The sequence below is a fragment of the Platalea leucorodia genome (assembly GCF_965183815.1).
Source record: "Platalea leucorodia genome assembly, chromosome: Z".
In the NCBI taxonomy this organism is placed as follows: Eukaryota; Metazoa; Chordata; class Aves; order Pelecaniformes; family Threskiornithidae; genus Platalea; species Platalea leucorodia.
This window is the reverse complement of record NC_138858.1, coordinates 65,207,138-65,231,426: the sequence shown is the minus strand read 5'-3', so window position 1 is coordinate 65,231,426 and position 24,289 is coordinate 65,207,138. Positions and strand designations below refer to the sequence as shown.

At 40.3% G+C, this 24,289-nt stretch overlaps 1 protein-coding gene across 1 annotated transcript in view; it reads left to right on the top strand.

Annotated features, from left to right (window-relative positions):
* Positions 1-261: 261 nt before the first annotated feature.
* MCC (MCC regulator of WNT signaling pathway) overlaps positions 262-24,289 on the top strand; it is a gene marked incomplete at both ends in the record, with an annotated part of 40,319 nt that continues 16,291 nt past the window's right edge. The window contains 2 exons of the mRNA XM_082336220.1: positions 262-398; positions 23,040-23,287. Coding sequence (XP_082192346.1) covers positions 262-398; positions 23,040-23,287 — 385 coding nt within the window. The remainder of the gene's footprint in view (positions 399-23,039; positions 23,288-24,289) is intronic.

Genomic DNA, 24,289 nt, shown 5'->3' with positions numbered 1-24,289 from the left:
CCCAGGCGGGGCTGCAGCGCGGCCGCCCAGGCCGGGCCAAGCCACGCCGGCCTCCGGCCGCGGCGCCCCGGCCCCCTGCGCGCCCGCCCCCGCGGGGCCGCGCCTGGCGGAGGGTGGACGCGGGGCCGGGGCGGCGCGGCGGGGCTGCCCGCCCCCGCCCCGGCTTTGTGCTGCCGCTCGCACTTTGCAGGCGCGGCGGGACTGGGAATCCCGGGCGCCTGAGGCAGCCTCGCCTCCTCCTCCTCCTCCGGAGCCGGGCGCATGATGGCGGCAGCCGCCGTAGCGGAGGTGAGCAGCGCCGGCAGTAGCAGCAGCGATACCTCCAGCACGGGCGAGGAGGAGAGGATGAGGCGCCTCTTCCAGACCTGCGACGGCGATGGGGACGGCTTCATCAGCAGGTAGCGACGGCGGGAGGAGGTTCTTTGCGTCGCCGGTGCGGAGCCGTCCCGTCCCGTCCCGTCCCGTCCTTCCCCCCCGCTCCCGGCCGCCCGTGAAGCGGCGTCTCAACTTCCCGGCGAGTTGGAGGAGTTGGCGGAGCGCAGCCCCCGCCGCCGCCAGGCCGGGCCCTCCGGACCGCCCGTCTCCCCGCCCCGCTGCCCGCTCTGCGCGGCGCGGCCAGCCCCGGCCTGCCGCGGCCGCCACCTCACCCGGCGCGGCGCCCGCCCGGGGCTCGCCCGCCCGCCCGCCGCGGGGACGGCCGCGGGCTCCCGGCGCCAGGGCTCGGAGAGCAGGGCTCTGGCGGTGCCTCGGGACGGAGAGCCCCGGGGGAGCGGAGGGTGGGCAGCCAGCGCCGGGAGGGCTGCCGCTGCCGGCGGGTCTGGAAGGTGACGGCTTGGCGCCTGGGTGGGCTTTGTCACCGAGGGCACTTGGCCGGCGATTTCTGCAAGGGAAGAAACAAACCTGGTCACAGGTCACCTCAGAGAAACTTCGAGCTGATCTCCCAGATCACCTGGGTTTATTTTTTAATATGTTTTTATCAATATCCTTGTTATACAATCTCAAATTCCACTCCGGGTCCCCCAGTTAGTTCTGCGATTGCGACCCAGGCTGACAGATTTTGAGGGGGAAGTGGTGAGCTTGTACCTTTGCAGTAGATAGCTGGAAATAAGCCGTAATGAAATGCTGCTGTGTCTGGAAGTACCGTCAGTGTGTTTTGGTCAGGACTGGGTTTTATTGGAAGGATATTTCTGGAGCTAGTCCTCTGCTCTCACACCACACTTTAAAAAATACTGAACTTCCAAAGGCGAGATTTGCCACAGGTGGTGGGAACTTGCATTTTCAAAATGAAACCTGTGCTAAGTTGCAGTTGGTAAGTGCCTCTAGAGAGCTGAGTCAGAGCGAGGGAATTTAAGTCTGTCATCTAACCTGAAACCTAAGAGTATGACCCTGCAAAAAGGCTAAGTAAACTTCAATCCCCACTGTCATCTCTTTGGAGCCAGAAAGTTGTTGAAAATCTGTAACAGCTGGCAGTCACGTTAAAAATAAAATTTAAGGGTCATGATATGTCCTATCTAAACAGCTCGCCAAACACCCTTTTTTGTCCCAGTCTAATGATTATTTTGACAGTTGTGGTTCTGAAATGTAAACTTTGAAAATGTATGCCTTCCAACCAGTGTGGTAAGATAGCTTCTCTTTTAATCTGTTTACTGACTTCATGGAAATTATTCTGATGTCTGAAAACCTGGATGTTCACTTAAAACGTATGCTGCCTCCTCAAAGTACACTCGCTGATCTGTACTCTGATGCTTTTCTGCAGTGTAAACTCAACAGACTTCTGTGTATTTAGAATTTAAAGACTTCGCTGAGCAAATGTTATAGTGCTTCATATGGACAGTTGAGAGATGCTACCGTGACAGAAGCTGCTCATTTCTGATCGACTTTTTTGCCTAAGTTTTGTTCCAAATTTGTGTTTCAAAGTGGGTGTTTCTGAATGTTGTTTGAACTACACTGTTGAAAGCTTTGAAAACTCCAAGGCATGTCTGAGGAGGGTCATTGGATTTCAGCAGGAAATGGAAATAAAGCCCAGAGGACAGTGGTTGGAAGTCCTTCAGGAGTTAGTGGGTCCGCTGTTGAAGGCTGCAGAAGGGAGTTGTGCCTTCAAGGCAGAACTGGTACGGCCTTGATGAGAGAACATAGTGTTATAAATTAACTGTCTTCCCTTAAATTTCCATATTTGTGAGAAAGTAGTGAATGAATATTTAACAAATTATCTTTGACGTGAGAGGGAGTCATTTACTTTTCTTGACTTCATTAGCTAGCCCGGGTAATTAGTCTTGTAAATGGAATGCGTTCCTTGCTTTGTGTAGTGTCTCAATTTCCCTCATCATCTATTTTATGGCAATGGCTTATGCAGGAGCAGACTTGCCCAGTGGTTTTTGGATATATTTGTAGTATGCACCACCATAGTCTTAGAGACAGCTCTTTCTGATTCATGGACACAGAGTGTCCCTGTTAAAAGTATACCAATTGGGGTTTTGTTGTTGTTGTTTACAGTCTCAGTGTTTAGGTAATTGCATCTTCTTTTAGTGTAATAAATTAAAGACAAAAAAGTTACATCTGCTTTTACACTAAACTTAATCTTGCCATTCTGTGTGTACTGTTTGCCGTGCTTGTGCTTTTTCTTTTTTCATACAGGCCAGTTGCTTGGTTTACCTGTACCCTCTTGCCTTGCTTCCTTGGACTTTCCTTTGCTCATCTTTGAGGGCAACGATTTCTTTGTTGCCTTCCTTGTAGCCCCAGTGGAAATGGTAGGCTGACTTCTGCACGTTGCTGCGCCTTTTACAGCAGGTTAAACATTGTAATAAATGCCTGGCAGAGAAGCCAGCACTGTAAAATCGTCTGCTTCCTTGTGGACTAGAACTGATCTGTAGCCTTTTACTAGTTTGAGCCTTTTCTTTTCAGAACTTACTTGTTTTCAATGCAGTGGGGTTGAAATTTGCAGTTTTGCAGCTGTTACTCGGCATTAAGTTGTCGTATCTTCCACAGTGAGTATCCCTCTTCTTCTGCTTGCAGGGCTGAAGCTTGGTCCGTCATTTGTTTGCGTAATACATGCAGCAGTTTGTTTATAAGATTTCTTTCTTTCCAGCTCCAGAGCTGTTACGGAAGAGAAGATCTTTATTCTTGCAGCAAAGGCAGGCATTTTGTATGCATGTTTATTTAGTTCATATTGCATGGGGAAAAGAGCTATTTGCATTCCTAATGAAGTGAGATGGTGTCTCAGCTGTGGAAATGCTTTGTTGTGCATCAAACTGTAAACCTCTTCACATAATAGCAGGGAAGTAAAGGCACAGATGGAGAGGAGGAGCATGTCCTGAGATACTGATTACTTTTCAGGCTCTCACCTGAGAGTGATTAATTTTCAGGCTCTAAATAGTTAGGATGATACTGAAATGATAAAGCATAATTAAGTGTGTACCGTTGGTGGTTATAACCCAGAAGAAGCTGAATGATGGGGTATGAAATGCTAAGCCTGTGTCTCTGAGCATTACATGTGGCATGTGCATATTGAAATTTTGCAACACCTAGCTAGGCAAAAGTACTAAGAAAACACAAGAGTTTTAACTTCTCGGTTTGTACTGTAATGGCTTTTGCTTCTTTTGGGTTTAATGTTAGATACTTAATTATTTTAACATCTTATAAGTGCTTGGCATTCTTCCGATACTTCAACAATGAGAGGTAACTTTACCAAAAGAAAAACCCAACTGCAAAGCAGTTCCTGATTAAGGCTGGATTCTGAACGCTTGAGTTCAGCTGGATCAGCCTTGCTGCGAGCAAAAGGCAGCCTTAAACACTGTTTACAGCATAACTTTGTTTTTGCAGCTGTAGCTGGATTGTGTTGTTATTAACAAAAAGCTGTTAACTGAAAAAAACACTGATTGCATTCATTTGTTTTGCTTTTTATTCTGTTTGCTTTGAAAAGCTTCAGAATCTGCTCTTACAGTTAAAAATATATTCAGCTTCTGAGGGTTGTGCATGTGGGAGGACACCTGCTGCTTCTTACCTCCCCCCCCCCCCCCCTTTTTTTTTAAGATCAGGATATGGTGGGGCCTTGGCTAATGTCAGTGAGGAAAGTGAGGGCGTGCTGGGTTTTTACAGGTGGCGGGTTAGATTAATGTCTTCTTTAGAAACTTCATTGCCTTCTAGTTTTATTATATGTGGATTTTACTGAAGTTCCGTTTAGCACATAACAATTTCATCTTTACCACAGAAGTCACTAAATGGGTTTCCAGATTATTCTATTCTAACACTGCGAGGTCTAAATAGGGTAAACTTGAATCTGCAGGAAATACTTTTGCATAAAAAGTGAAGCTTTGAGCTGTGGAGATAATGGGTGAAGAAAAAAAATAATTTCATTAATGAGTTACAAACGTGCGAGTTTTCTGATTTTAACTTTCAAGCATGGATAAGTAAATTCTAGGGTTATGAAGTAGAAAGGTAAAGCTAGTGTTTAATTCAGAGGGAGAATTGTCACCATGTTAACAGTAATGGAATGAAGTTCTGTTTGTAGAGTTTGTTTGAAACTATTTTCTTCCATGTACACAGATTTTTTTACACTGGGGTCAATATCTCACAGAAGTTCTCTGGTAAAAGTAGAGTAAGGTGTTTAAAAACCCATAAAACTACTGATTTTGTATCGAGTTTATGTAGCCTGTTAAAAGGACATGCTGAAAGACTGCCTTGAAGGAACTTGTTGGATTTCATCTGTTATCTGGGTGGCTTTAGTGGTACATAGCTTTGGGAGCTCAAAACCTTTGCAAGGACACGCTGATACTTCCCTGTTTAATGGGTTGCAGGAGCAGGGCGTTCCCAGCTTTCCTGCTGAGTGTATTTTGGCACCCCCCTCTGTGTTTCTGCATCTAGTGGACACATGCCATGAGAAAAGAAAAGAAAAGTCTTTTCAAGAAGACAAAGTATGTATCTATTCATTGTGGTTTTAAGGGAAGAGGTTTATGCTTCTATGCTCTGTTACTCTCCACCACAGCCATTATCGTTAAACTTTTTTTTAGGTGGTTACTTTTGCTAACCTGCTTGAACTTCTGTGCTTAACATTTAAAGAGATACCTGTTCAAGCACAAAAGGACTGATTAAATGAAAGGAACAAAATCAATGTGGGCTGTCTGTGACCAACCAAGTTACTGCCTTGGCTGTTGTGCTGTTGTTATTTGGGGTATATAAGACTCAAAATACACATGCTGTGTCATAGCAGGTTAGTAATTCAGGCTGACATCCAGTTAAAGTTTTTGGTCTATAATTAAATAAGCTGGGGTTTTGTAGCTGTGGAAGAAATTGTGAAAGTATTTATTGCTATAATCAGGTTGCAAACTAGTGTTCATGTAAATTCATTTATTAACTTGGTTCAACTAGATCCATTTACAGGATCCTTGATTTTTTTATTTTTTTTTTTCTTTTCTTGCAATTTTCTATAAGTAAAATAGGTACTTCTGAGAAATTAAGTGCCCAAACTGACTGCCTTGGAATCTTCTTAAATAAGTGGGTAGAGAGTGGCCTTATAACTGGAGAATTTTGGAATAAAAATAATCCTTTAGTTATTCAAAAACATATGGTCCTTATGTAAAACATGAGGTGTTTTACTCTTTATTGCCTGAATGTGGGCCAAACTTTTAATTGATAGTATAGTAGCACATAGTTTGTCCTATTGAGTTTGACTTGATGGGTCTTCAGGAGAGAACATGTATGAAACAGGACTATGCAATGACAAAAGTGTCCTTGATTTTTGTGTTTAAAAAGTAGTATTAAAGTTACTTTTTCCTTAAAACAATCATTTGCTAATCCTTTTTTTACTCTCCTCTTTAAAAATAGGTAATTATTGCAAAGTGTTTGGAGTGAATATAAATGTTTCCTAAGACTGTAATCTAACTCCTTGCAGCTGTTTGAAGGGGATACAGTATACTTTAGGCTATAGCTCCGTATGAAACCACAAATCAGGTTCATACAAAGCATTGTCAGACATCTTGTCCAAGCATCATATGTTTTGAAATTCAAATATAAATTAGAGGTAGTGATCTGAACGTCATAGAAGATGAGTAAATGATGAGCTCAGAACTGCATGGTACCTTGTTATGAGGGGGGGAAAAATGAAGAAGCTACTGGTGTGGGGTAAATTGTGATGAACTTGTGAAAGGTCCTGTAAATAAAATAGGTAAATGAAAAAAGTGCATAGTATTTAACATAGATATTTAGTGAGAACTAAATGGATAGATATGGAGTTCCAAATTCATCAATAGGGTAACTGTTACACTTTTACTAGAATTAGAGAAGACAGAGGTTTGGCCTTGTGTGGTTGCTAGCCTGTCTCTTCTGCTACTCTTCAGTGTGCCTCCGGAGCCATGCTGTGTTAATGTTGAGGTGAAACATTCATTCCTCCCAAGGGAGCTGACTGCAATATGTTGAGGTCTTCAGCTATGTAAGGAGGAGACCTACTGTATGGCCATGAGATTCTCGGACTCTTCCTTTCTGCTGTGTATTTCTGTGTTTGGCAATTAATAATTTCCCAGTGTTGGTGGGAGTTGTCAAGCAGAGTGCAAACAACTCTGTTGACAAGAGCAGAAGGCCTTTTTTCGCAAAGGCTGTACTTACCAAAGCAGTTTTGACAGTGGTAGCCACAAGAAAACATATAGGAAAAAAAACATGAGCAGGCTCTTCCTGTTGCTATATTTTCTTTCTTTAACTCCTGGTTATGCTCTGCTGTGATTAAATTGTTTTCCTTTCATAGATAGTCTCAGGACAAGTACGGTAGAGGTGAGCAGAGGCACTTGTATGGGTGTAATAATGTGGACCTAGAGTGTAATGTTAAAACGATGCCTCTTCTGAAATAAACCCAGTATACAGACCTTGAAGAAAGATCTGAACAAGAAGCTTTTCTATCATTTGGTTCGTATATACACTAGTAACCTCCTGGAGACTGTTGTAACTTGGTAATTGCCTCTAAAATGATACCAAACTCTGTAAATGTACGAACGTACACAGGCAGGTTTGTCAAAAATTTTATCAGCCTCTTTTCCTGTTGAGTGCATAAAGCTTTACATACTGTACATGCAGTTCTGCAGCCCCGTAGTGGTAAAACACGGGGATTATGCGTAAGATGATCATTTATGAGCCCATGCAAATACATGTAGTCAGGATCTCTGAAAACTTCATTTGGGCATGGGTTAATATTCTGCATGTAGGTGCTTTCTAGTCCCTGCAGGCTATTCTGTGCTGGTTGGAAGCAGCATCAGGAACAAAATGAGTAAGTAGAAGCTGCTGTGAGTGCTCAGATGTCAGCAGACTAGGGAATGATAAAGCCATATATCCTACAAGCAAGATGTTTAAAAAAGATCAACTCTGTAACAGAACAGGTGGAAATAAAAAACTGCCTTTGAAGACTTGTGAGAGAAGTAATATTATTCTGCTGGTTTTGCAGGTACTGGGGTTTCAAATTTCAAAAGCAGTTTGGTGCCAGTACTGTGCAGTTCTAAGTCTGGCCTCAGTCCAGCTGTCTAATAAGGGAACATCATTTAGGAGCAGTCTGCGCAATGTCACCAAGATGGGGACAAGGCTTTGCTTAGTCCTTGCGTTCAGTCTGGCTCTTCATATTGCTGGGCTGTTCTTACCATGGAGTTGGAAAAGTTGTTAGACCCCAGTACAAGATTTTATTCTCACTTGAGATCTGGACTATTTGCTCTGTGTTTGGGGGTTTTTTTGGGTTTTTTTGTTTTTTGTTTTTTTTTTAACCACCTGAAAGCATCACACAACTCAGTTTTAGGAATTCAAGCAAAAAACTGCCTGAACCTTAATAAAACTGACTTTGTACTTGGCACTGGTTTTTGAGTGTGTCTTGAAAACGGTTTCAGCTCCCAGGTTCTGTTCCTAGACTTAATTTTATTTTTCATCCATCTCCATTAAGGAGCTGTCACAGGGTCTGTGATCCACGTAACTGAAGTTAACTGAGTTAACTGAGTGCTTTTATATGGATACAGCACAATACTTACTGTATGCCAGATAAGATGGTGAGTGGAAGCACTGTGCTGTTTTTTACATGATTGTAGTCTGTTTTCTCTGTTTCTCTTGGGACTTGCCTTAGTCAATGGTTCCACAGTTGTACAGAACTCTAGGGGTATTAGTCTAACTTTGTCCTCTACAGGTCCTCTCAGCATTGTAACAAAAAAAGGAATAAGTTAAGGGGGAAGACAGGTGGGCAGATATAGATGAAAAGCCAGAGAGATACCCTGCATGCTTAGTTTAGGATGAAGAAAAAAGTATCCCTTTGTTAAATATTGATCTAGAAAACATACCAAGAATCAACATTCATTAAAGGCTTATGTATTTCAACTGTATTGTATTACAACTAATACACAGTCAGAGGAATATGTTCAAACTTGAATTTTCTGAGCCTTTCATATTTTTTAATTAGTAAGCTGTCCAGTTCTTATGTACACATCAGACACATGAAGGGGTATAATACATTTTAGCCGGACCTATTAATGTTTTAAACTTACTAAAGTTAGCTGGTGTGTTTTATACAGGTTATTACATTTTTCTTTCCTCATTGTCATGAGTAATCTGGGAAAAGTAACTTAAGTATATATCTCAGGCTTGTTTTTACATGATGTTATTGTATTCTTTTTCTTGGGAGCTTGATGTCCAGGTAGATTGTAATGTGGAGAAACTGAGCAAACAGTGAGTCACTTGAGGATACAATTGCCAAACTTTTTGATCTGTTTGAAAGTTACCATCCAGTTAACTTGTAAGTGCTGAAGTTGCTTCTTATCTTTATTAATTTTTATTGCATTTTATTAGTTTTTAATGTGGTTGTTGCTAATACCATGTTATTGGGGTTATTACTGTAAGAGAATTGAACCTCTCTTTAAAGTCTCTAATTTCCCTTTTGTGGGCCTGGAAGGGAAAAAAAAGTCGTTGTTAAACTGGGGTTTTTTGCCTTGTGTTTTCTTGGGTTTCTTGGTGGCAATTCTGAAAGATTATAGTTTCGCTAATATGCTTTATTACTCTCCTCCCAAGGGTGATGGGGAGCAGGGGACCTCACGAGATGCTTAGGTGCCTGGCCTTTCAAGCAAATCCACAGCCCTAGGCTTATAACATAGAAAGCACTGGTGGATGTACTGGCAGTATGACTGGGACTACAGTAAATACTTGAATTTCTCCGTCATGAGTGATTGCATCTTGTTCTGCTTATGGCAGACAAGGCAGTGAACATCCTCCTTAACGACTGTTGGTTAGCTCATGTTTCTAAGGAGCAACTTTCTAGATATTTTCAGAATTAATTTGCCAAAACTCATAGTTTTGAAATTAATGGATGGATTGACTGCTTTGGGAGGCACTTGGGTGAAAGAAGAGTTCTGCCAGTGGGTGGTTAACACCTTCTATTTCTCTGTCTCCCATTGTTTGTCCAGTTTGAGGATGGCAAGTGCAAGTATTTTGCTGGCCATTGTGGATGGATTCTAAAACAATTTAAAAAAATTATTTGTCTTAGATTGCTGAGGTAGAGTAGTTAGTGTCTGAAATTGATTCAGGCATCAGGTCATGCGTGTTTTGATGGGGAACAAGGAACAAGATGGCTGGGCACCTGGCCTTCCTTGCAAATATACAGCCCTAAGCTAGGTGCCTGCACTCCTTAGGAAATGAACTGGGAAAAGTAAGTGGAGGTTAATGTTCTTTTTAAGTCAACCTATGCTGCCAAATGAGTTGTTCTACTGTGCACGGTCCTGAAGTTTCACTCTGCACTAGAATTTGTTTGGTCAAAGAACTGCCCTGGCTGAAAACGAGCTCAGTAAGAAATATTTCTTTCCAGCATGGTCAGTTCATGGTTCTGGCTCGTTATATGACTGTGTGACTTTTCGTGTTGGCATAAGACAGGGTAAGAAACTTGAGTTTGGCGTTTAGTTGTGATCCCTCTGGTTATGTCTGTTTGATTTTTAAACATTGTTCACTCCAAATGCTAAGAAACTTCTCTAAAAGTTAATTCATGGCCATAAAAATGGCATTGTTTTAAGAGGTATAAAAAGCAGAGGTTTTATTTAGACTCTTGCTGTCTCAGCTGGTAAATGAAAGAGATTAACAAGGCTAGTGTTGTGCCTAATTGTGTGTTGTCCAAAGGACGGGCTTCAAATGGTGTCTGGAGCAACACAGTTATGCTGTGGATATATGGCTTTTCAAATCCACCTTATTTTTACTGTGAGTGTTCACATGTGTCTTTTAGAATAAATAGTACATATGTGGAATTCATCCTAGCATAGTGACTGTTGGTATGCATGACCTTGTGTGTTAATTAACATAGCTGTAATGAGCCGTAATGATTAATTCTAACCAGCACGTTTAATGTCTGCTTTCTTCTGAGAATTTTTCTGCAGCAGTACTTTCTTATATTTAATAGAACGAAACAGTATTTATGTACTATTAGCAGTTATTCAATGAAATCCCATATGCAATTTTTAAGGGTAAGTTAGGTAACAAAGACCAGACTACCTCTGAACGAAAACTATACTCCCGGTAGTTCCTACCATGTGGTAGAGTCTGTAGGTTGAACTGACACTGTGTTTTAGCAAAATTTGAAACTATTAAGCAGCACAAAGGAAAGCATAGAATTGTGGTCCTACTTTCACTCAGTGTGCAAAAAGCCGAATAACACACAGAGTCAAGATATTTGTTTATTTCACGTCTGCGCAGAGATGGGCGCTAGGTGGTAACTCCACAACGCTAGCACACCTTGGTTAACATACAGTGACATCTTATACATTCTGAGTAGCTGTTATCAGTATTTTCACAATTCCACTTATTCATCCTTCCTTCTATTGGTTCTCGCAAGCCTCATCTCCCCTTAAAGGTACAGCGTGTTTTAAATTTACAGAGCATGCTCTGTAGGGATCTTTGCTGGGGGTGGGGTGGGGCTTCATTGCTGGAGGTGTGGTTTTTACTATGTTAATTAGGATAGTTCAAGTGATTCTCATTTCGGCTTTATCAGCTGCCTTGTTTTCGTGTGCTTATCTTGGTAGTTCCTTGCTAGACTGTTTTGTGGTGTCCTCATGTTTCTTCTCTCAGGGCAGGCCTTGTTAACTGTTTACAGAGGTTGATGAACGTCCTCTGCCATAAGAATGGCAGAGATTTTATTGACAAGCTCTGCTTCTCTGTTGATAAATGGACCTTTGTTTGCCTGCAACAGTTCTATCTCCAGAGATTCCAGCCTTGGCCAAGAATGGACACACTCTTCTCACAGGACACGAGATGCAGTTTGTGTTAACAGTTTGATGTAGATGTTCAGAGTACGCCATTTAAGTTATTTCGAGTGAGTAGAATGCGCGTTTGTTGTGCCGTCTATAAAACACACATTTTCACTCTGCAAGTTCCTGCGACAGACTGGCAGTCTTGTCCATCTCTAGTATGAAATAGGGGAGACATACACGCTGTGGTGGGAGGTATTGACTGTCGAGGGAACCTTCCCCCTGCTCTCCCAGAAGAAGGAGTGGTAGTGTAGGCTGCCTGCCTGGAATAGTACTGTGAGAGGTAGCCAAGCCAGGGCAGAGCTGCGAAGTAAAAGCTTAGCTGGTTGAATTATGGATAAAGCATACAGGGTTTTGGGGCTGGTTGACTGTTAACCCTGTCTTTTTCCTGCTGCTGCTCAGCATGGTGGAACTGGGTCAGGTTGCAAGTTAATTGTGAACTGACAGAACAGGCATTGGAAAATGCAAGGCAGAAAATGAAACCAGCAAGGAGTTTCAGGTGTAACAAAAAATGATCCTGGAGCATGGAGACAGTAACAGGAAAACCAGGGAAAGGGTACCCAAGAGAGGGAGCTACTGAGCTGTGATGGCTGATGCTGAGAAGCGTGAGATGTTTTCTCTTTTTTTGTTTCTCACACTGAAAATCTCAAATTTAGTGAGATGGTTCCTGCAGATAGGACCGGTCACAAATACCTTGGAAGGAAGGGGGGAGAAAGAAGTTAAAGAGTACTCGGATTTGTTTCAGTTAGTTGTACTTGAAAATCTTGATGCAAGATTCTTAAAGACAGCCTCACGAATTATCGTGCAGGTTTTTTTCCTGAGATATTCCAAAAGATAGAAGTAACGGAAAATGGGGGAAAAATAAAATATGCTTCCTTTCTTTAAAATTGTGGTGAGATGGGGATCGGTCTGCAGACAGCCTATAACTGGCTGAATATGGATTTGTTAAGAAAAAGTTCTGTCAAATCCATTTGATTGTTCTCAAGTCTAGTAAGAGCAGTTAGTGGTGGAAGAGAAAAAATAGATGCTTTCTCTCTTGTCTTTATTAAGGCTTTTGATGTTGTTTTCCGATGCTTGTAGGCAAGCCAGGCAAACAGAGTAAGGGAGAAGGTTTGGTTTGGGGTTTTTTTCAAGCTATACTTAGAGATCATTAGATACCAATAGTTTGTTTTACAAATAAAAGACTGTATCAAATTGAAATTGGAAGGATGGCCTGGGCCAGATCAGTACTATTAAGGATTAATGATCTGGATGACATGATAGTGAGTAAGCTTTCTTAAATTTGAGATGACATCAAGCTAAGGAAGATTGGAAGACATGTTGGGGGATAAGATTGGAGTCAAAATTAGTGTTGACAAATTGATGATATGGTCTGAAAAAAATCAAGTGAGATAAAGTAGGGGTAAGTACACGATAACACATTCAGTGGTAAAAATACAGGATGTGTGATTGAAGAAAATCCTTTGAGATTTATCGTAGGTCTCAAGTTAAACTTGCATTAACAGTATCATGCTATTGTAAGACAGGACTTCTGCTTTCAACTTTTCTACTGTGTATGCTTTAAGCTGGTGTCTAGTTTTGCATGCCGTCATCCGTCAGGTTGGTGAATCAGTTGGAGAGACAAGAGCAGCTCACTGAAGATGATCAGAGATGTAGAAATTGGAGTTCTTTACTCAAAAGAAGGTGGGACATCTGATGATGGGTTTTAAATATATAATGACTGTTTTTCTTATCCACTGTGATTGCAGAAAACAGACTGTTGACTTCCTTTCTGAAGTAATGTTCTGAATTGCAGCTGGGAAGTTTTAAATTAGGAAACTTGCAGGAGAGGACAGTGAAGCACTAGGACAGGTCACCAACAGAGGTTGTGGCAGCTTTAAAAACAGCTTAGACACGCACCCATCAGTTACGACGTGGGTATATTTTTTCCTGTCATTGGGTGCAGTGTTGGATAATTTTCCTTTGCAGTCCTGTCCATGGTCTCATTACGTGCTATATTTCTGTGGGGTGACATTTTAATAACATAAGGCTTGTTCAGCTGACCTATACAATTCTGAGAATGGAGTTCTGCACTACTCCTCTTTAGATTTAAAACACAAATAAAATCTCCTTGCTGTTCCTTCATTTTTTCATTCAGTTTCCTAGAACAGACTCCTACCAGCTTCCTTCCTTACAAGCTATTATGTCTCCTTTTTCTTCTCCTGAAGCTTCTCTGACTCTTATTTTCCCTTGATCCCATAACAGCAGCTGTGTACCCTGGTTCTTTTCACTATGCCATGCTGGGAGAATAGATCATGTTTGAGAAAGCAGGAGTAGTTTCTCTTTAGAATGGTTTGAAGCAATATTGTGCTCCTAGTGCAGAGGTTAATAATTTCTGTACTGTAAAAATGCTGGCATGATGTGGTCAGTGCCATGCTAGGGTTAGGGTTAGAGGGCCTAACACTTCTCTGTTCTCTCTCCTTTCTTGCACAGGCTAATTTTCCCTCTGAACATGGCCACCTTGTTTACTTCTGCAGCACTCTTCTTGTCGTCTTTTTTTGAGTCAGATGTGTTTTCTCCACTGTTAGAACTTCATTGCCTGTCTTCCACTGTTTAAGACGTTGTTTGCTGAGTTTTGCAATTTGTCTCTTGTACATTTGCTTGATTATTCTACAAGCACAAGACTCCATATAGTGCCACATAGACTCCAAATATGCAGAACCCAGTGGCTGTGGAATAAATACCTCCTTGTGGGACTGTGGTCTCTTAGTGACCTTCCCTCATGCCCCACCCCCATTTGCTTTCAACTTTATGTTTACATTTTGCTTTCATTCCTACATATTTGGGGAAAAAGTAGAAAAAAAATCCTGTAACTAGCAAATGTCAACCAATGCTCTTATGTTTTCCCAAGTTTTCTTGTAGCATGAAAAAACATATGCGTGAATTCGCTTCCTGATCACGAGATGTTAAAGCTGAAGCCTCAGTCTGAGTTCTCAAATCCCGATATCAACAGTATCGCTGCTCAGCATTTTAACAAGTGTGTCCAGCTAATGTGCCTATTCTGCATCCCATCCTGCCTCACATTATTCATGACTTGCCAAAAACATCAGCTTAGTTGCAAATGTCTCCTTTACAACTTTTACCTTGTGCTGACAAGATATTTGATACACAGAAAAGAGAGAGTTTGGGGACAGTAAAAAGGAAATGGAACTTTACATAAAAAATGAACAATATGGGCATTACTGCATGTCTTTTACATTAATTTAAAAAGTGGTTTATGAGTGTACGTGACTACAACTAGGTACTGCAGTACTAGGCAATAAAACCAAAATGAATATTCTTGAAACAAAGTTCATTTTGTTAAACAATGTATTGTCTGTTCCAAATATACATGTAAGAAATTAATTTTTTACACATCAATTTGCCAGTCTTTCTGTGTATAAATAGTAGTGATGCGAATGAATGCACTTTGTTAAACTGAGATTAGAACTGAGGGCCTTCTCCCTTAACAGCTGCTGCCCGGCAGATGTATTGTTGCAGTAAGTTTGTAGTTCTTCATTCTTTGCCCTTTCTTCAGGGTGTCCAGGTAGAGTAGTAGGTGGAAAGTTCCAGCAGTTCTGAAGTTGTCCTGATTGTTACTTCAGAAGCTGTAACTACCGTCTTGCTTTACCTCTTCCTTTAAAAGATAACATGGAAATGCTGAATGAGTCTATCAGGGTGATCTGCACCTGAGGTAGTAATAGCTTCTATGTTAAACTGTCAAAATTAGCAATAATTGAGTGAATTGGAGAATAAAAAAAATACCTATTAAAGTATTTATACATGAAATGGTCTGTGGAAACTGGTAACTGTTGCGATTGTGATAAAGGTAATGAAATCTCATGTTTCTGAGTGTAAATTGAGTAGAGGATCAGGAGGTTCTTTCTTGTGGCCATTGCTAGTTCTGAAATAAGCATTTTGTACAACCTGCTCCATGTGATGCTTAGGGCATGTTATCTAGCCATTTCTTTCTCCATCTAAAATTCTGATAGAGGTTATCCTCTACTCTGAGCAAAAGGTGTCACTCTGTGAGCCTTCTGGAAGTTCTGACTGAATATTGAGCTCAGTGGAAACCTACCTGTACTTTGTTTTGCAGGTGTTACTGACTGTTTTCTCAACTTTCCTCCCAAAACTTTACATGAAGTATTGGTCCATGTAGTCTTTGTGTGATGCTATAGTTTATCAGCGGTATGTTTGTACTGACTTCAAGTTGTAAGAATGAGATAATGAGCTTTTATCTGAAGGTTTTTTCATTGATGGCCAGTTAAACAAGTGAGCTGGAGGACAGCTTTTTTTTCCATAAAGTTTGTTGATGGATGAATTTGTGTGAAGTCTGAGTATTGGTCAATGTGATGGAATTGCTCTGTCTGTTGAAGGTCTCTACATGTAAGAGAGTTGCCATAGGTCCTGTGTTGCAAAGGGGAAGATGTGATTGCCTGTCCTGGTAGGACAGTGAGTTGTGGAAAGTCAAGAAAATGAGCAGGCTGTCTAATGATACAGCTAAACCAGAGGCTAGTTTGCCTCTGAAGGGAATGGTGCTGTTATTGGCCTAGTGCTGGGTTATCTTCCTCTGTAGTGAACTGGTGTGTGGAGCTAAGTAAACAAAAACTGTTCTCTTTCTTACGACCAGTTTTGTGCTGGTTTAACTGCCTGCTGAAACAGCCCTCTTGGAGGAAAGTGTGGGGAGACAGGTGGGAGAGTGGGATCATCGCTTTTGACAGCAGCAAGCTGACCTACTGTATCCCAGATTCTTGCTCCTACTTCTACAGAGAAGTAGAAAACAGAGCAAAGGAAGCTGGAGACAGACTGCTTTGGGAAGCCAGAATGATGGGCAGGAAAGAGGGCTAGAAAGATAGAATTTCAGAGTAGAAAGCTGCTTTCCCCTCATCCGGAGGGAAGCTGATTGGCAGGGCAGAAAAGACTGATGATTTGCAGGAAATCTTTGGTTGGCAGAAAGAAGTGAGGTACTTCTTGGGAGATTTTATTTCACCTAGGTCTAAATCAAAGACTGGTGAAGACATAGAGGCAAAAAGTATGTTTTGTTTTTGTTACATCCTGCTTTTATGCACAGTCTCAACTAAGAGCAGTTTTAGAATTCTGCATGCAGCACGTCTTATGAATTTAGACAGGTGTTGCCTTTGCTAGATCAAATCCCATACAGTGAGATTCCTGGGGGAGGATGTGGTTAAGGTATGTGGAAGTCTTGGTCTTACTTGCTTGTCTTCGAGCTCCCTGAATGCAGTGACACCAGCTGAAACCTGCAGAGGCCACATAGTTGAAGCCCAGACACAGAAGTCTGGAGGATGCTCAGGTGAAGGGAGAGACTGTGGCATTTTCTGTGACATGGCAACCTTCGTTCAGACCAGATTTCTCTTTTTCTCTTTTGCAAGGGCCCACAGCTTCTTAACGAGAAAGCAAAATCAGGTATTTTAGAAAAGTACTCTTTTAGTATGAGTAGTAAGCATGAGTTGTTTGAGAAAAAAACAATTCTGAGATCATTGCCAGGATTGTTTCCCTGCAGTTGCTCATAGAAAAGTCAAAGCTAGGGAACTGGTGTAATTCTGTGATTTAAGCAGTCAGGGGCTTGACTTGGCTGTGAGCTCCAGAAACATAGCGGTCAGGTAAGTGCCCGGCAGCAGGTGCTCTGGAGATTTGTGGCTACACCAGAGAACTAAATTAAACACGCTCTTACCAAGGATAAAAGTGATCTAACTCCAGTGATCCCAGTATATATTTTATATCAGCAACTTCTTATTGCTTCATTTTCTGGGGATGCTACAGAGTACTCCCATTAGATAGGCATTTCCAGGTTAGTCCTTTTTAAATTAATGTTTCAAACAGATCACTATTTATCTACAGTATTGGTCTAGAAGTGACTCACAACACAACTGTGTGGAACAGGTTTTCTTACATTGTTTGTTTATTTACTCTACTTGCCTCTAGGGAACTTGGGTGCATCTTTAATTTTGACTTTTATTCTTCAAAGGTATTTGTGCACCTAGACTGCAAGTTGCGTAAGCAAAGATTAAATGTTTCCCAGCAAAACGACCATACCTTTTTAGTAGCTGAAAATGTACTTAGTGGCTCTTGGTGTTATAGAGTGGCTGTAAAACCATCCTTATCAGACTTCCTTTATAAATTTGGTAGAACATGAGATCGGAAAGGAACAGGAAAATTACTCTACTGGTTCTGTTCAGTCTCAGAGCCAACCCCTTGCTGTGTGCGTGTATGCTTACCAAGGTAGTTCCTCATGCTTACCAAAGCGATAATCAGAACAAGGTAAACGTGAGTACAACAGGGAGTATGGCTGTTCTAGGAAAGAAAAAAGACTATGTTACGGATCCTGTTTTGGTGTCTAACAGAAGTCTCACTCATTTTAAGTTTGATCTTCCATTTACAAAAAAACCAACCCAACCAACCAACCAAAAAACCCAAATAAAAAAATAACAACCCTCAAACACTTAATCTTGTAATTTTTAGAGTATGCACGTGTATGCTTGATATATATGTTTAACTGCCCGATAGTGTTATAGCATACAGTACGTATGACAGTATTTTTGTATTTAATTTCTCTTGGAGAAAACCTAGATGTTTCAAATTTATATCAAGTTATGAGTTGGGCTCATTTTTTAATTGTTAGAGAAATCCTGTGTTTTTAAATTGTGTTAGTAGAAATTAAGAAGATGGAATGTGTAACAATTCTTGAAGGACTGGTGGATGGCTAAATAATTAGAACAGATTGTGACAGAATAACCTGATGTTTTCCTGTTAAAAGAACAGTTTCTTGTGACGGCAGGAGTTGAGCTTTACAGCTTCCTTAGCTGTCTTTCTGGCTGTTTTCAAAATTTAGGTATCATTGACCTGATAGGTAAAATGTCCTTAAAACTTGTTACATGGTACTTTTTTTTAAAGTATGTTTTTCCAATGAAAGTTAAATTAATTCAAGGTTAAATTAAAATATTCTGTTTAAGCAAATTTTTTTTTTTCTCCTAATGTTGGGCTCCTTAATCTAAAAATATTCCAGATTATGTATTTTGGAGAAAAGTTTTAATATTATGTAGCAAGCTTGCTGAATCTAAAATATCTTTCTGATTTGTGGAATGAGAAATGGTTTAGGGCCTGTATTCTTGCATTGATGTCAGTTAATACGTATTTTTATGTGGAGCTTTATACATGTTTGGGATATAGTCTATTGAGACTGTTAATAGAAAGTGATACTACGGAAAGTCCAGGTTAGTATATTTTTTCATGTGAACTGTTACAGTTTCCATTTTGTTGTGGTTTATGTTTTGGTTTTTTCATTGTCTGAAGAGCTAAACTTTAACTGCAATTGAAGTAATAAAGCTGACTGTGTAGATTCTGTTTTCCAGTTGCATACCTTGGGCAAAACCCAGGAGACCTACTGAAGAGAAAATGGGGCACAAAAAGAGAAATTAAGCCTTACCAAGATGAGAAACATTCTAAATATTTTAAAATATTACAAATTATGGTATTCATAAACCTAACTGGTCCTGTGACTCTTGTCTACTTTAATTCTGTGGTTTTTTGATAACTCTGTCTATTCTGTGTCTTCTCTTTTTTTTTTTTTTTTTTTCAGTGCTCATCAGTTTAAGGTGAGAAAGACTGATTTGACATAAGACAGTGTTTAGTAAAACAGTTCTGTAACAGGGTGGCAGGTGTTCATATATTCTGTGTTAGGTAGTACTTTCAGAGCACCTGAGTAGCTTTAAATGGCCAACGCTTTGGACTCTGAAAAGTTCCTACTTTTGAATACAGGTGAGAATTCATTTGAAATATGCTTAGGTGGGTTGAGTGAGTTCTCTAACATAGAGGCTTCCTGTTCCCAACTGTCTCCTATGTGTCTGTCACCATAAAAATGGGTCCAAATTTTGTAGTAGTTAGTAGAAAAATGTCAGTTAACTTTCACAGAATAGAGAACATTTAGGTTTAAGAGCAGATGTACTGGAATTATGTACATCTCTCTGCCAAAGATAAGCTTTCGTCTGTATTGAACGCGTGTCTTAGGAGAGACGTTTATAGTCACCTTGATTTTAGAAGTTGAATCAAAATAAGTGGCTGGATTATTTTATAAATAAAGTTATTTTCATTAAGAGCATTCTTTGGGTTTTTTATTAAGCAGTAGGGCCATACCTGCAGTAGAACCCTCTGGTGTCATAATCACTGGTTGTGGAATTTTATGTTCCCAAGTATTTGATTTTTATTATATTTCAGAATGCTTTTGAGACAATTTTCTTTTAAAGACACTAGAAGTTCCAATTGTTGTGCTTCTCAACATGTAGATATTTACATGGAGAAACTCCTGCAGCTCTACATGGGAATGTTTGTAGAATTTAAAATGAAAATGTTCTTCTTAAAAATAAAAGTCCTTTTGATAATGTTTGTAGGTGGAGATTAGGAGAAGTCTTGTTATTTCAGATTGCACGATGCATTCCAAGTAAATGAAATCTATTTTCAGTAGTGCTTGAAGTCCTCAGTTACTGGAGTAGTCTCCAATTTATTGTTTTTCGTAGTTCATTGTATGTTTTCTCGTGCTTCTGTAGGTTGCTTCAAGAGGTTGCTTCAGGCAATGTTCTCAGGCTGTAGGTGCTACAGATGATATTCAGTTTGTATTTGCATAACAGGAGAGAAACCTTAGCACCTTTTGACTGTGGGGAACCAGGTATCGATTTGGAGATGTGCTTTGTGGGCTGTACTGAGATGGAGGCTTAGGGCTGTCAGAGGCAGGGCTGTTGTGTAAGGCGTGCTGCCCGTGCCACAGCCTGATCCTGCCCCAGCATGGCAAAACAACTCTTCTGAGGCTAGGGCAACAGACCCTTGTCCTGGAAGCCCCTGGCAGAATCGCCAACGCTGCTTCTGCTGATGCTTAGTTCAAAATCAGCACTCTGGGGAGCCCCTCAATCTGTGGTGCTGTATCTGATCTGTTACAAGAGAACACATAGCAGTAAGTCCACAGTAGTTCCTTTGTAAATAGCTGTTGGTGGCTTTGTTGCTGTAGTTGAAGTGATGCATAAAGCAGGTTGCTGTCAGTCGGACCACATCTTTACTACCCTTAAAGTTAATTCAGATTTAGCTGTTGACATCTGAATTCGGGCTCGCTCTGCTTTAAATTGTTAAGGTAGACATAGCTTAATTGCATTTCTCATTTCCCTTGTGAAAATTTGAATGCTTTGTCATCCTTATTGTTCTTGCAACACCTTGTGAGATTGGTTTGTATTGTTGTCTTAATTTTTAAAAACGGGGAACTGAGCCATGCTAAGATTATTTATTCATTTATTTGTTGACTGGATTCAAAGCTAAGAGCAAAACTCTGACCAAAATTTTAACTGCAAGTATCAATCACTTATATTTGGCCTATGTGATATAATTTAATTCTCTTATAATGAAGTTATTTCTTGTCATAAGTGGAGATTTTATTTTATTTATTTTTCTTTTGTTAAAATACGTGGCAACAATGTAGTTATTATTATTATACTCCAGTTTTACTGTGAACATCTCTGCCAAGAAGTCTGTTGGCTCAGCTCTGGAATTCCTGCATGGAACAGACTTACAAAGCTCCACCCAGTGTACATCTTTTTTTCTGTAGAATAGATGGACCTCGATTGTGACATTAAATTACTTAAGTGAAACTGTTCCTGCAAGAACTTTGGATATTTCACTGTATCATGTTTTCATAGAAACCTTCTGAATGCTGTTCAGATATTAGTAATGAAATAATAATACCACTAAATATGCTAATAATTCACATAATACTAATATTGTTGCACATTTCTTTTACCTTCCTCCTACAGAAAGGTTTTGTACAATGTAAAAATAAGCAACAGTTAAAAGAAGCCATGATGTATTCATACTATTTGTGGTACAAATCAATGTGGTAGTATGATGCAGTCCAGCTCAGAAAGTATTTAAGAAAAGGATGGCAGGAAAGAAATAGTGAAATGTGAGAGTGGCAAAGTAGTGGTAATTTTTTAAATATTTGAAATCAGAGAGAATGGAGCACCAAGATTTTGATAGTGTAGAGCAGCTGTTGCTTCAGATCTGACTGAATTGGGTTACCCACATTTTATTTAGAATGTAATTAGTTGTCATTTGACAAATATGTATCTGCTTTCCTTCAGCTGCTGGAGAAGTTTTTTCAAGATACTGTTTCCTTCTCTCTCCCCATGCCTCTTCCTCTCTAAAATGAGATATGGCTAGGTGGGAGAGGAGCGGGAAGAAAAGAGGATGAAAGAGGGTCTTTTGGCTCTCCCTTTTTTTGGTGGCTGAGTCTTTCCGAGTAGCAGCAGAATGAGGCAGGCCTGAGTCTATGAATTTTGTGTCCTGCTGTTTATGGAAACTATGAGCATCTAGAAAGGGGCAGAGGTGCTTTCTCTGTATACTCAGGAAGATTATTTGGTCTGGGTTTACAGTTGCAGAGTTGTGTTTGCCCAAGAACAGCAGTGGGTTTTTTAGTGGTTTACATTTTGAAAAAAGACTGTATGACAATGTCTTCAAAAAACCTCTCCCTTTTCTGACGGGTTGATTTAGTCTCTGATGCAGGAAATGACTGAGGAATTTCACTGAGCTGCCCATCTGCCACTGTTGGAGAATATCAGGTGTTTGTCTAATAGGCCACTTACATTCATATCCAATTCACATCCAATACCTTCTTTCCAGTTGTTGCCTGAATAGATTTGTTAATGGTTTTTCACCTTTCTTTACTTAGTTATCAACTTCTGATTCATGATTTTTTTTTTACCATGATTTTACCATGATTTTAACTGTTGACAATTCTTTCAAAATACTTAATCTTACCTCAGTTTTGAAAAAGAAAAAAGAGTGGTGGAGAGCAAACCCCTCAGAATATGTTCTCCTGAGGCTAGTGCTATACCCCCAGTTAAGCCTAAGGTATGTTCTTGAGGTTCTTGTCTTCACACAAAATAGAAAATGGCATTGGTCATAGTGTTGCTGAACTTTTTGCCTGGATAGTATGTTTAGGATTATTTGCATGCATCTCTCCTATTGTATAAATTTGTAAATGTATCGTATGTTGTAAGTATCTTCTGTGTTGATTTGGTTGCAGCTGTCTTTTGGCCACTCGCAGTAGGTGCCAGAGTATTTTTCATAGTACTGCCCTCCTCCCCCTTTTGTGAGTTTCCTTAAACAATTGGACCAAACAAGCTTCATAAGAGGGCTTTGTAGTCAGAATGTTTAGAGACAGGCTTGAAGCCAGTTAATGGAAATAGTCATTCTCTTTTCTGCTGTTTTCTTTGACCTTATGTTTTTCCTCTTTAGCTTACTGCTGTTGAGTGGCAAAAGAAATTTCCTTGGCCTGTCCTGAGTAAAATGGAAACTTAAGTAACCATTGATCTAGTCAGAAGATAATTATTTACATTCTTATTATGTCACCTTTTCCGAAGATACTGTGAAGATCAATGCCAGGATTCAGCTGTCCCTTGTGTCTGTCTCTGCTAGTAGAAGTGTTAATAATAGCATGAAAATAGAGGTTAACACTTAAAGAAAAATGCTCCCTTCTTTTCCGTAGTCTTCCTGTGTTATAATTTCTTGCCAACCTCATAGTTCCTTTGTTGGATAGACAAAAACAATAGTTGGCTTACTGGTTTTGAATGTCTGTGCATTAATGCATTTCCAGATTAGACAGAGTTAGTATTCCTTTTCTTCTAAACTAAATTGTTGTTGTTTTTTTTTCTTCTCTGTTCCCACTTCTCCAATCTTTCTTCCACTTTCATCCCTCTCCTGCCCCAATTTTCCCTCTAAAAATATCCTTAGGAATGACTTGCTGATGGTGTGCCGCCAGCTGAATATGGAAGAGTCTGTCGTGGAGATCATGCACCAGCTGGGAGCAGATGAAAATGGAAAAATTTCCTTCCAGGATTTTAGTCAGTGCCGCATGCAACTGGTACGAGAAATCAGGAAAGAGGAAGTGGAGCTTTCTGTGATATCGGATGACTCTTGTAAAAAGAAAAAGTTAAGGGATAGGATAGCTTCCTGGCCAACTAGCAGCAATAACAGTTTAGGTAGGTATTACTTTTAAACGTCATGTTGGTGTAATTTAACAAAAGATAAACTCTGGGGGTTTTGTTACCAATTTTACTGTCATCAGGATTTCTCCTAAAGGGCTTTGTGACTATGCTGTGGCATAATTTCATCATATATTAGAGTGCTGTTGTAACTGATGCAGTCTGGTCATCGTTATATTGACTAGAATGTGTGCAGAACATCATCTTCTAAAAACCCTAGTTGCATGAGGCAACTATCTTTCTTGAAAGGACAAGAGCTGTGGAGCTCAGCTGTTAACTGAAGATCCAGTGAGCTCCTTGTTGTCTGTAAGGACCAGACAGGCAGGTAGGTAGGAATATTAAAAATGAGGATGGAAATATTAAAAGTTAGGTAGAAATATTAAAAATGAGGAGAGAAATAATCTTAGTCTTTTGTCTTTCAGATGTAATATACTGTAGGAATGTGGATGTTTCTTGGATGCTTTAAAAATCATTCCACTTAGTTGGTGATCTGAATGCTGGAAGTGCCAGTGATTTAGAGAATACAAAAATTCTCCTTTCCTTTTGCCCTCCCTCTGCCCAGGACAAAAACAAAACAAAACAAAACAAAAAAACCTGGGCATGCCATCTACAGGAACACGGGATGTAGAAGGGATTGTCTGTGTCATTGAGTCCAGTCCTTGATAGTACTGTGATCAATCGGCATTAGAGCAGAAATGTTAATACCTATGCAGTGCTTCCTTTCATCCTGTAACAGATGCAAGAGACCAGAGGACACAACTACTGTGGTCAGAAACCCCAAAATGCAAGGTACTGTAGAAAAAGCTGGGGATGTTGTCAGTGCTCTAGCCCCCTATAGCAGCTGCATACTAGCTAAACATGACTGCTGGCCCATGATCTAGAACTGACCTACATCCATGCTTCAGAAGAAGGCCATCACCCTCTGATTGTATTTAGTTAGAGCTGTGTCCCCTCAACATTTTGCTTAGGCTACATAAGCCTAGATTTTTTAAAATACTT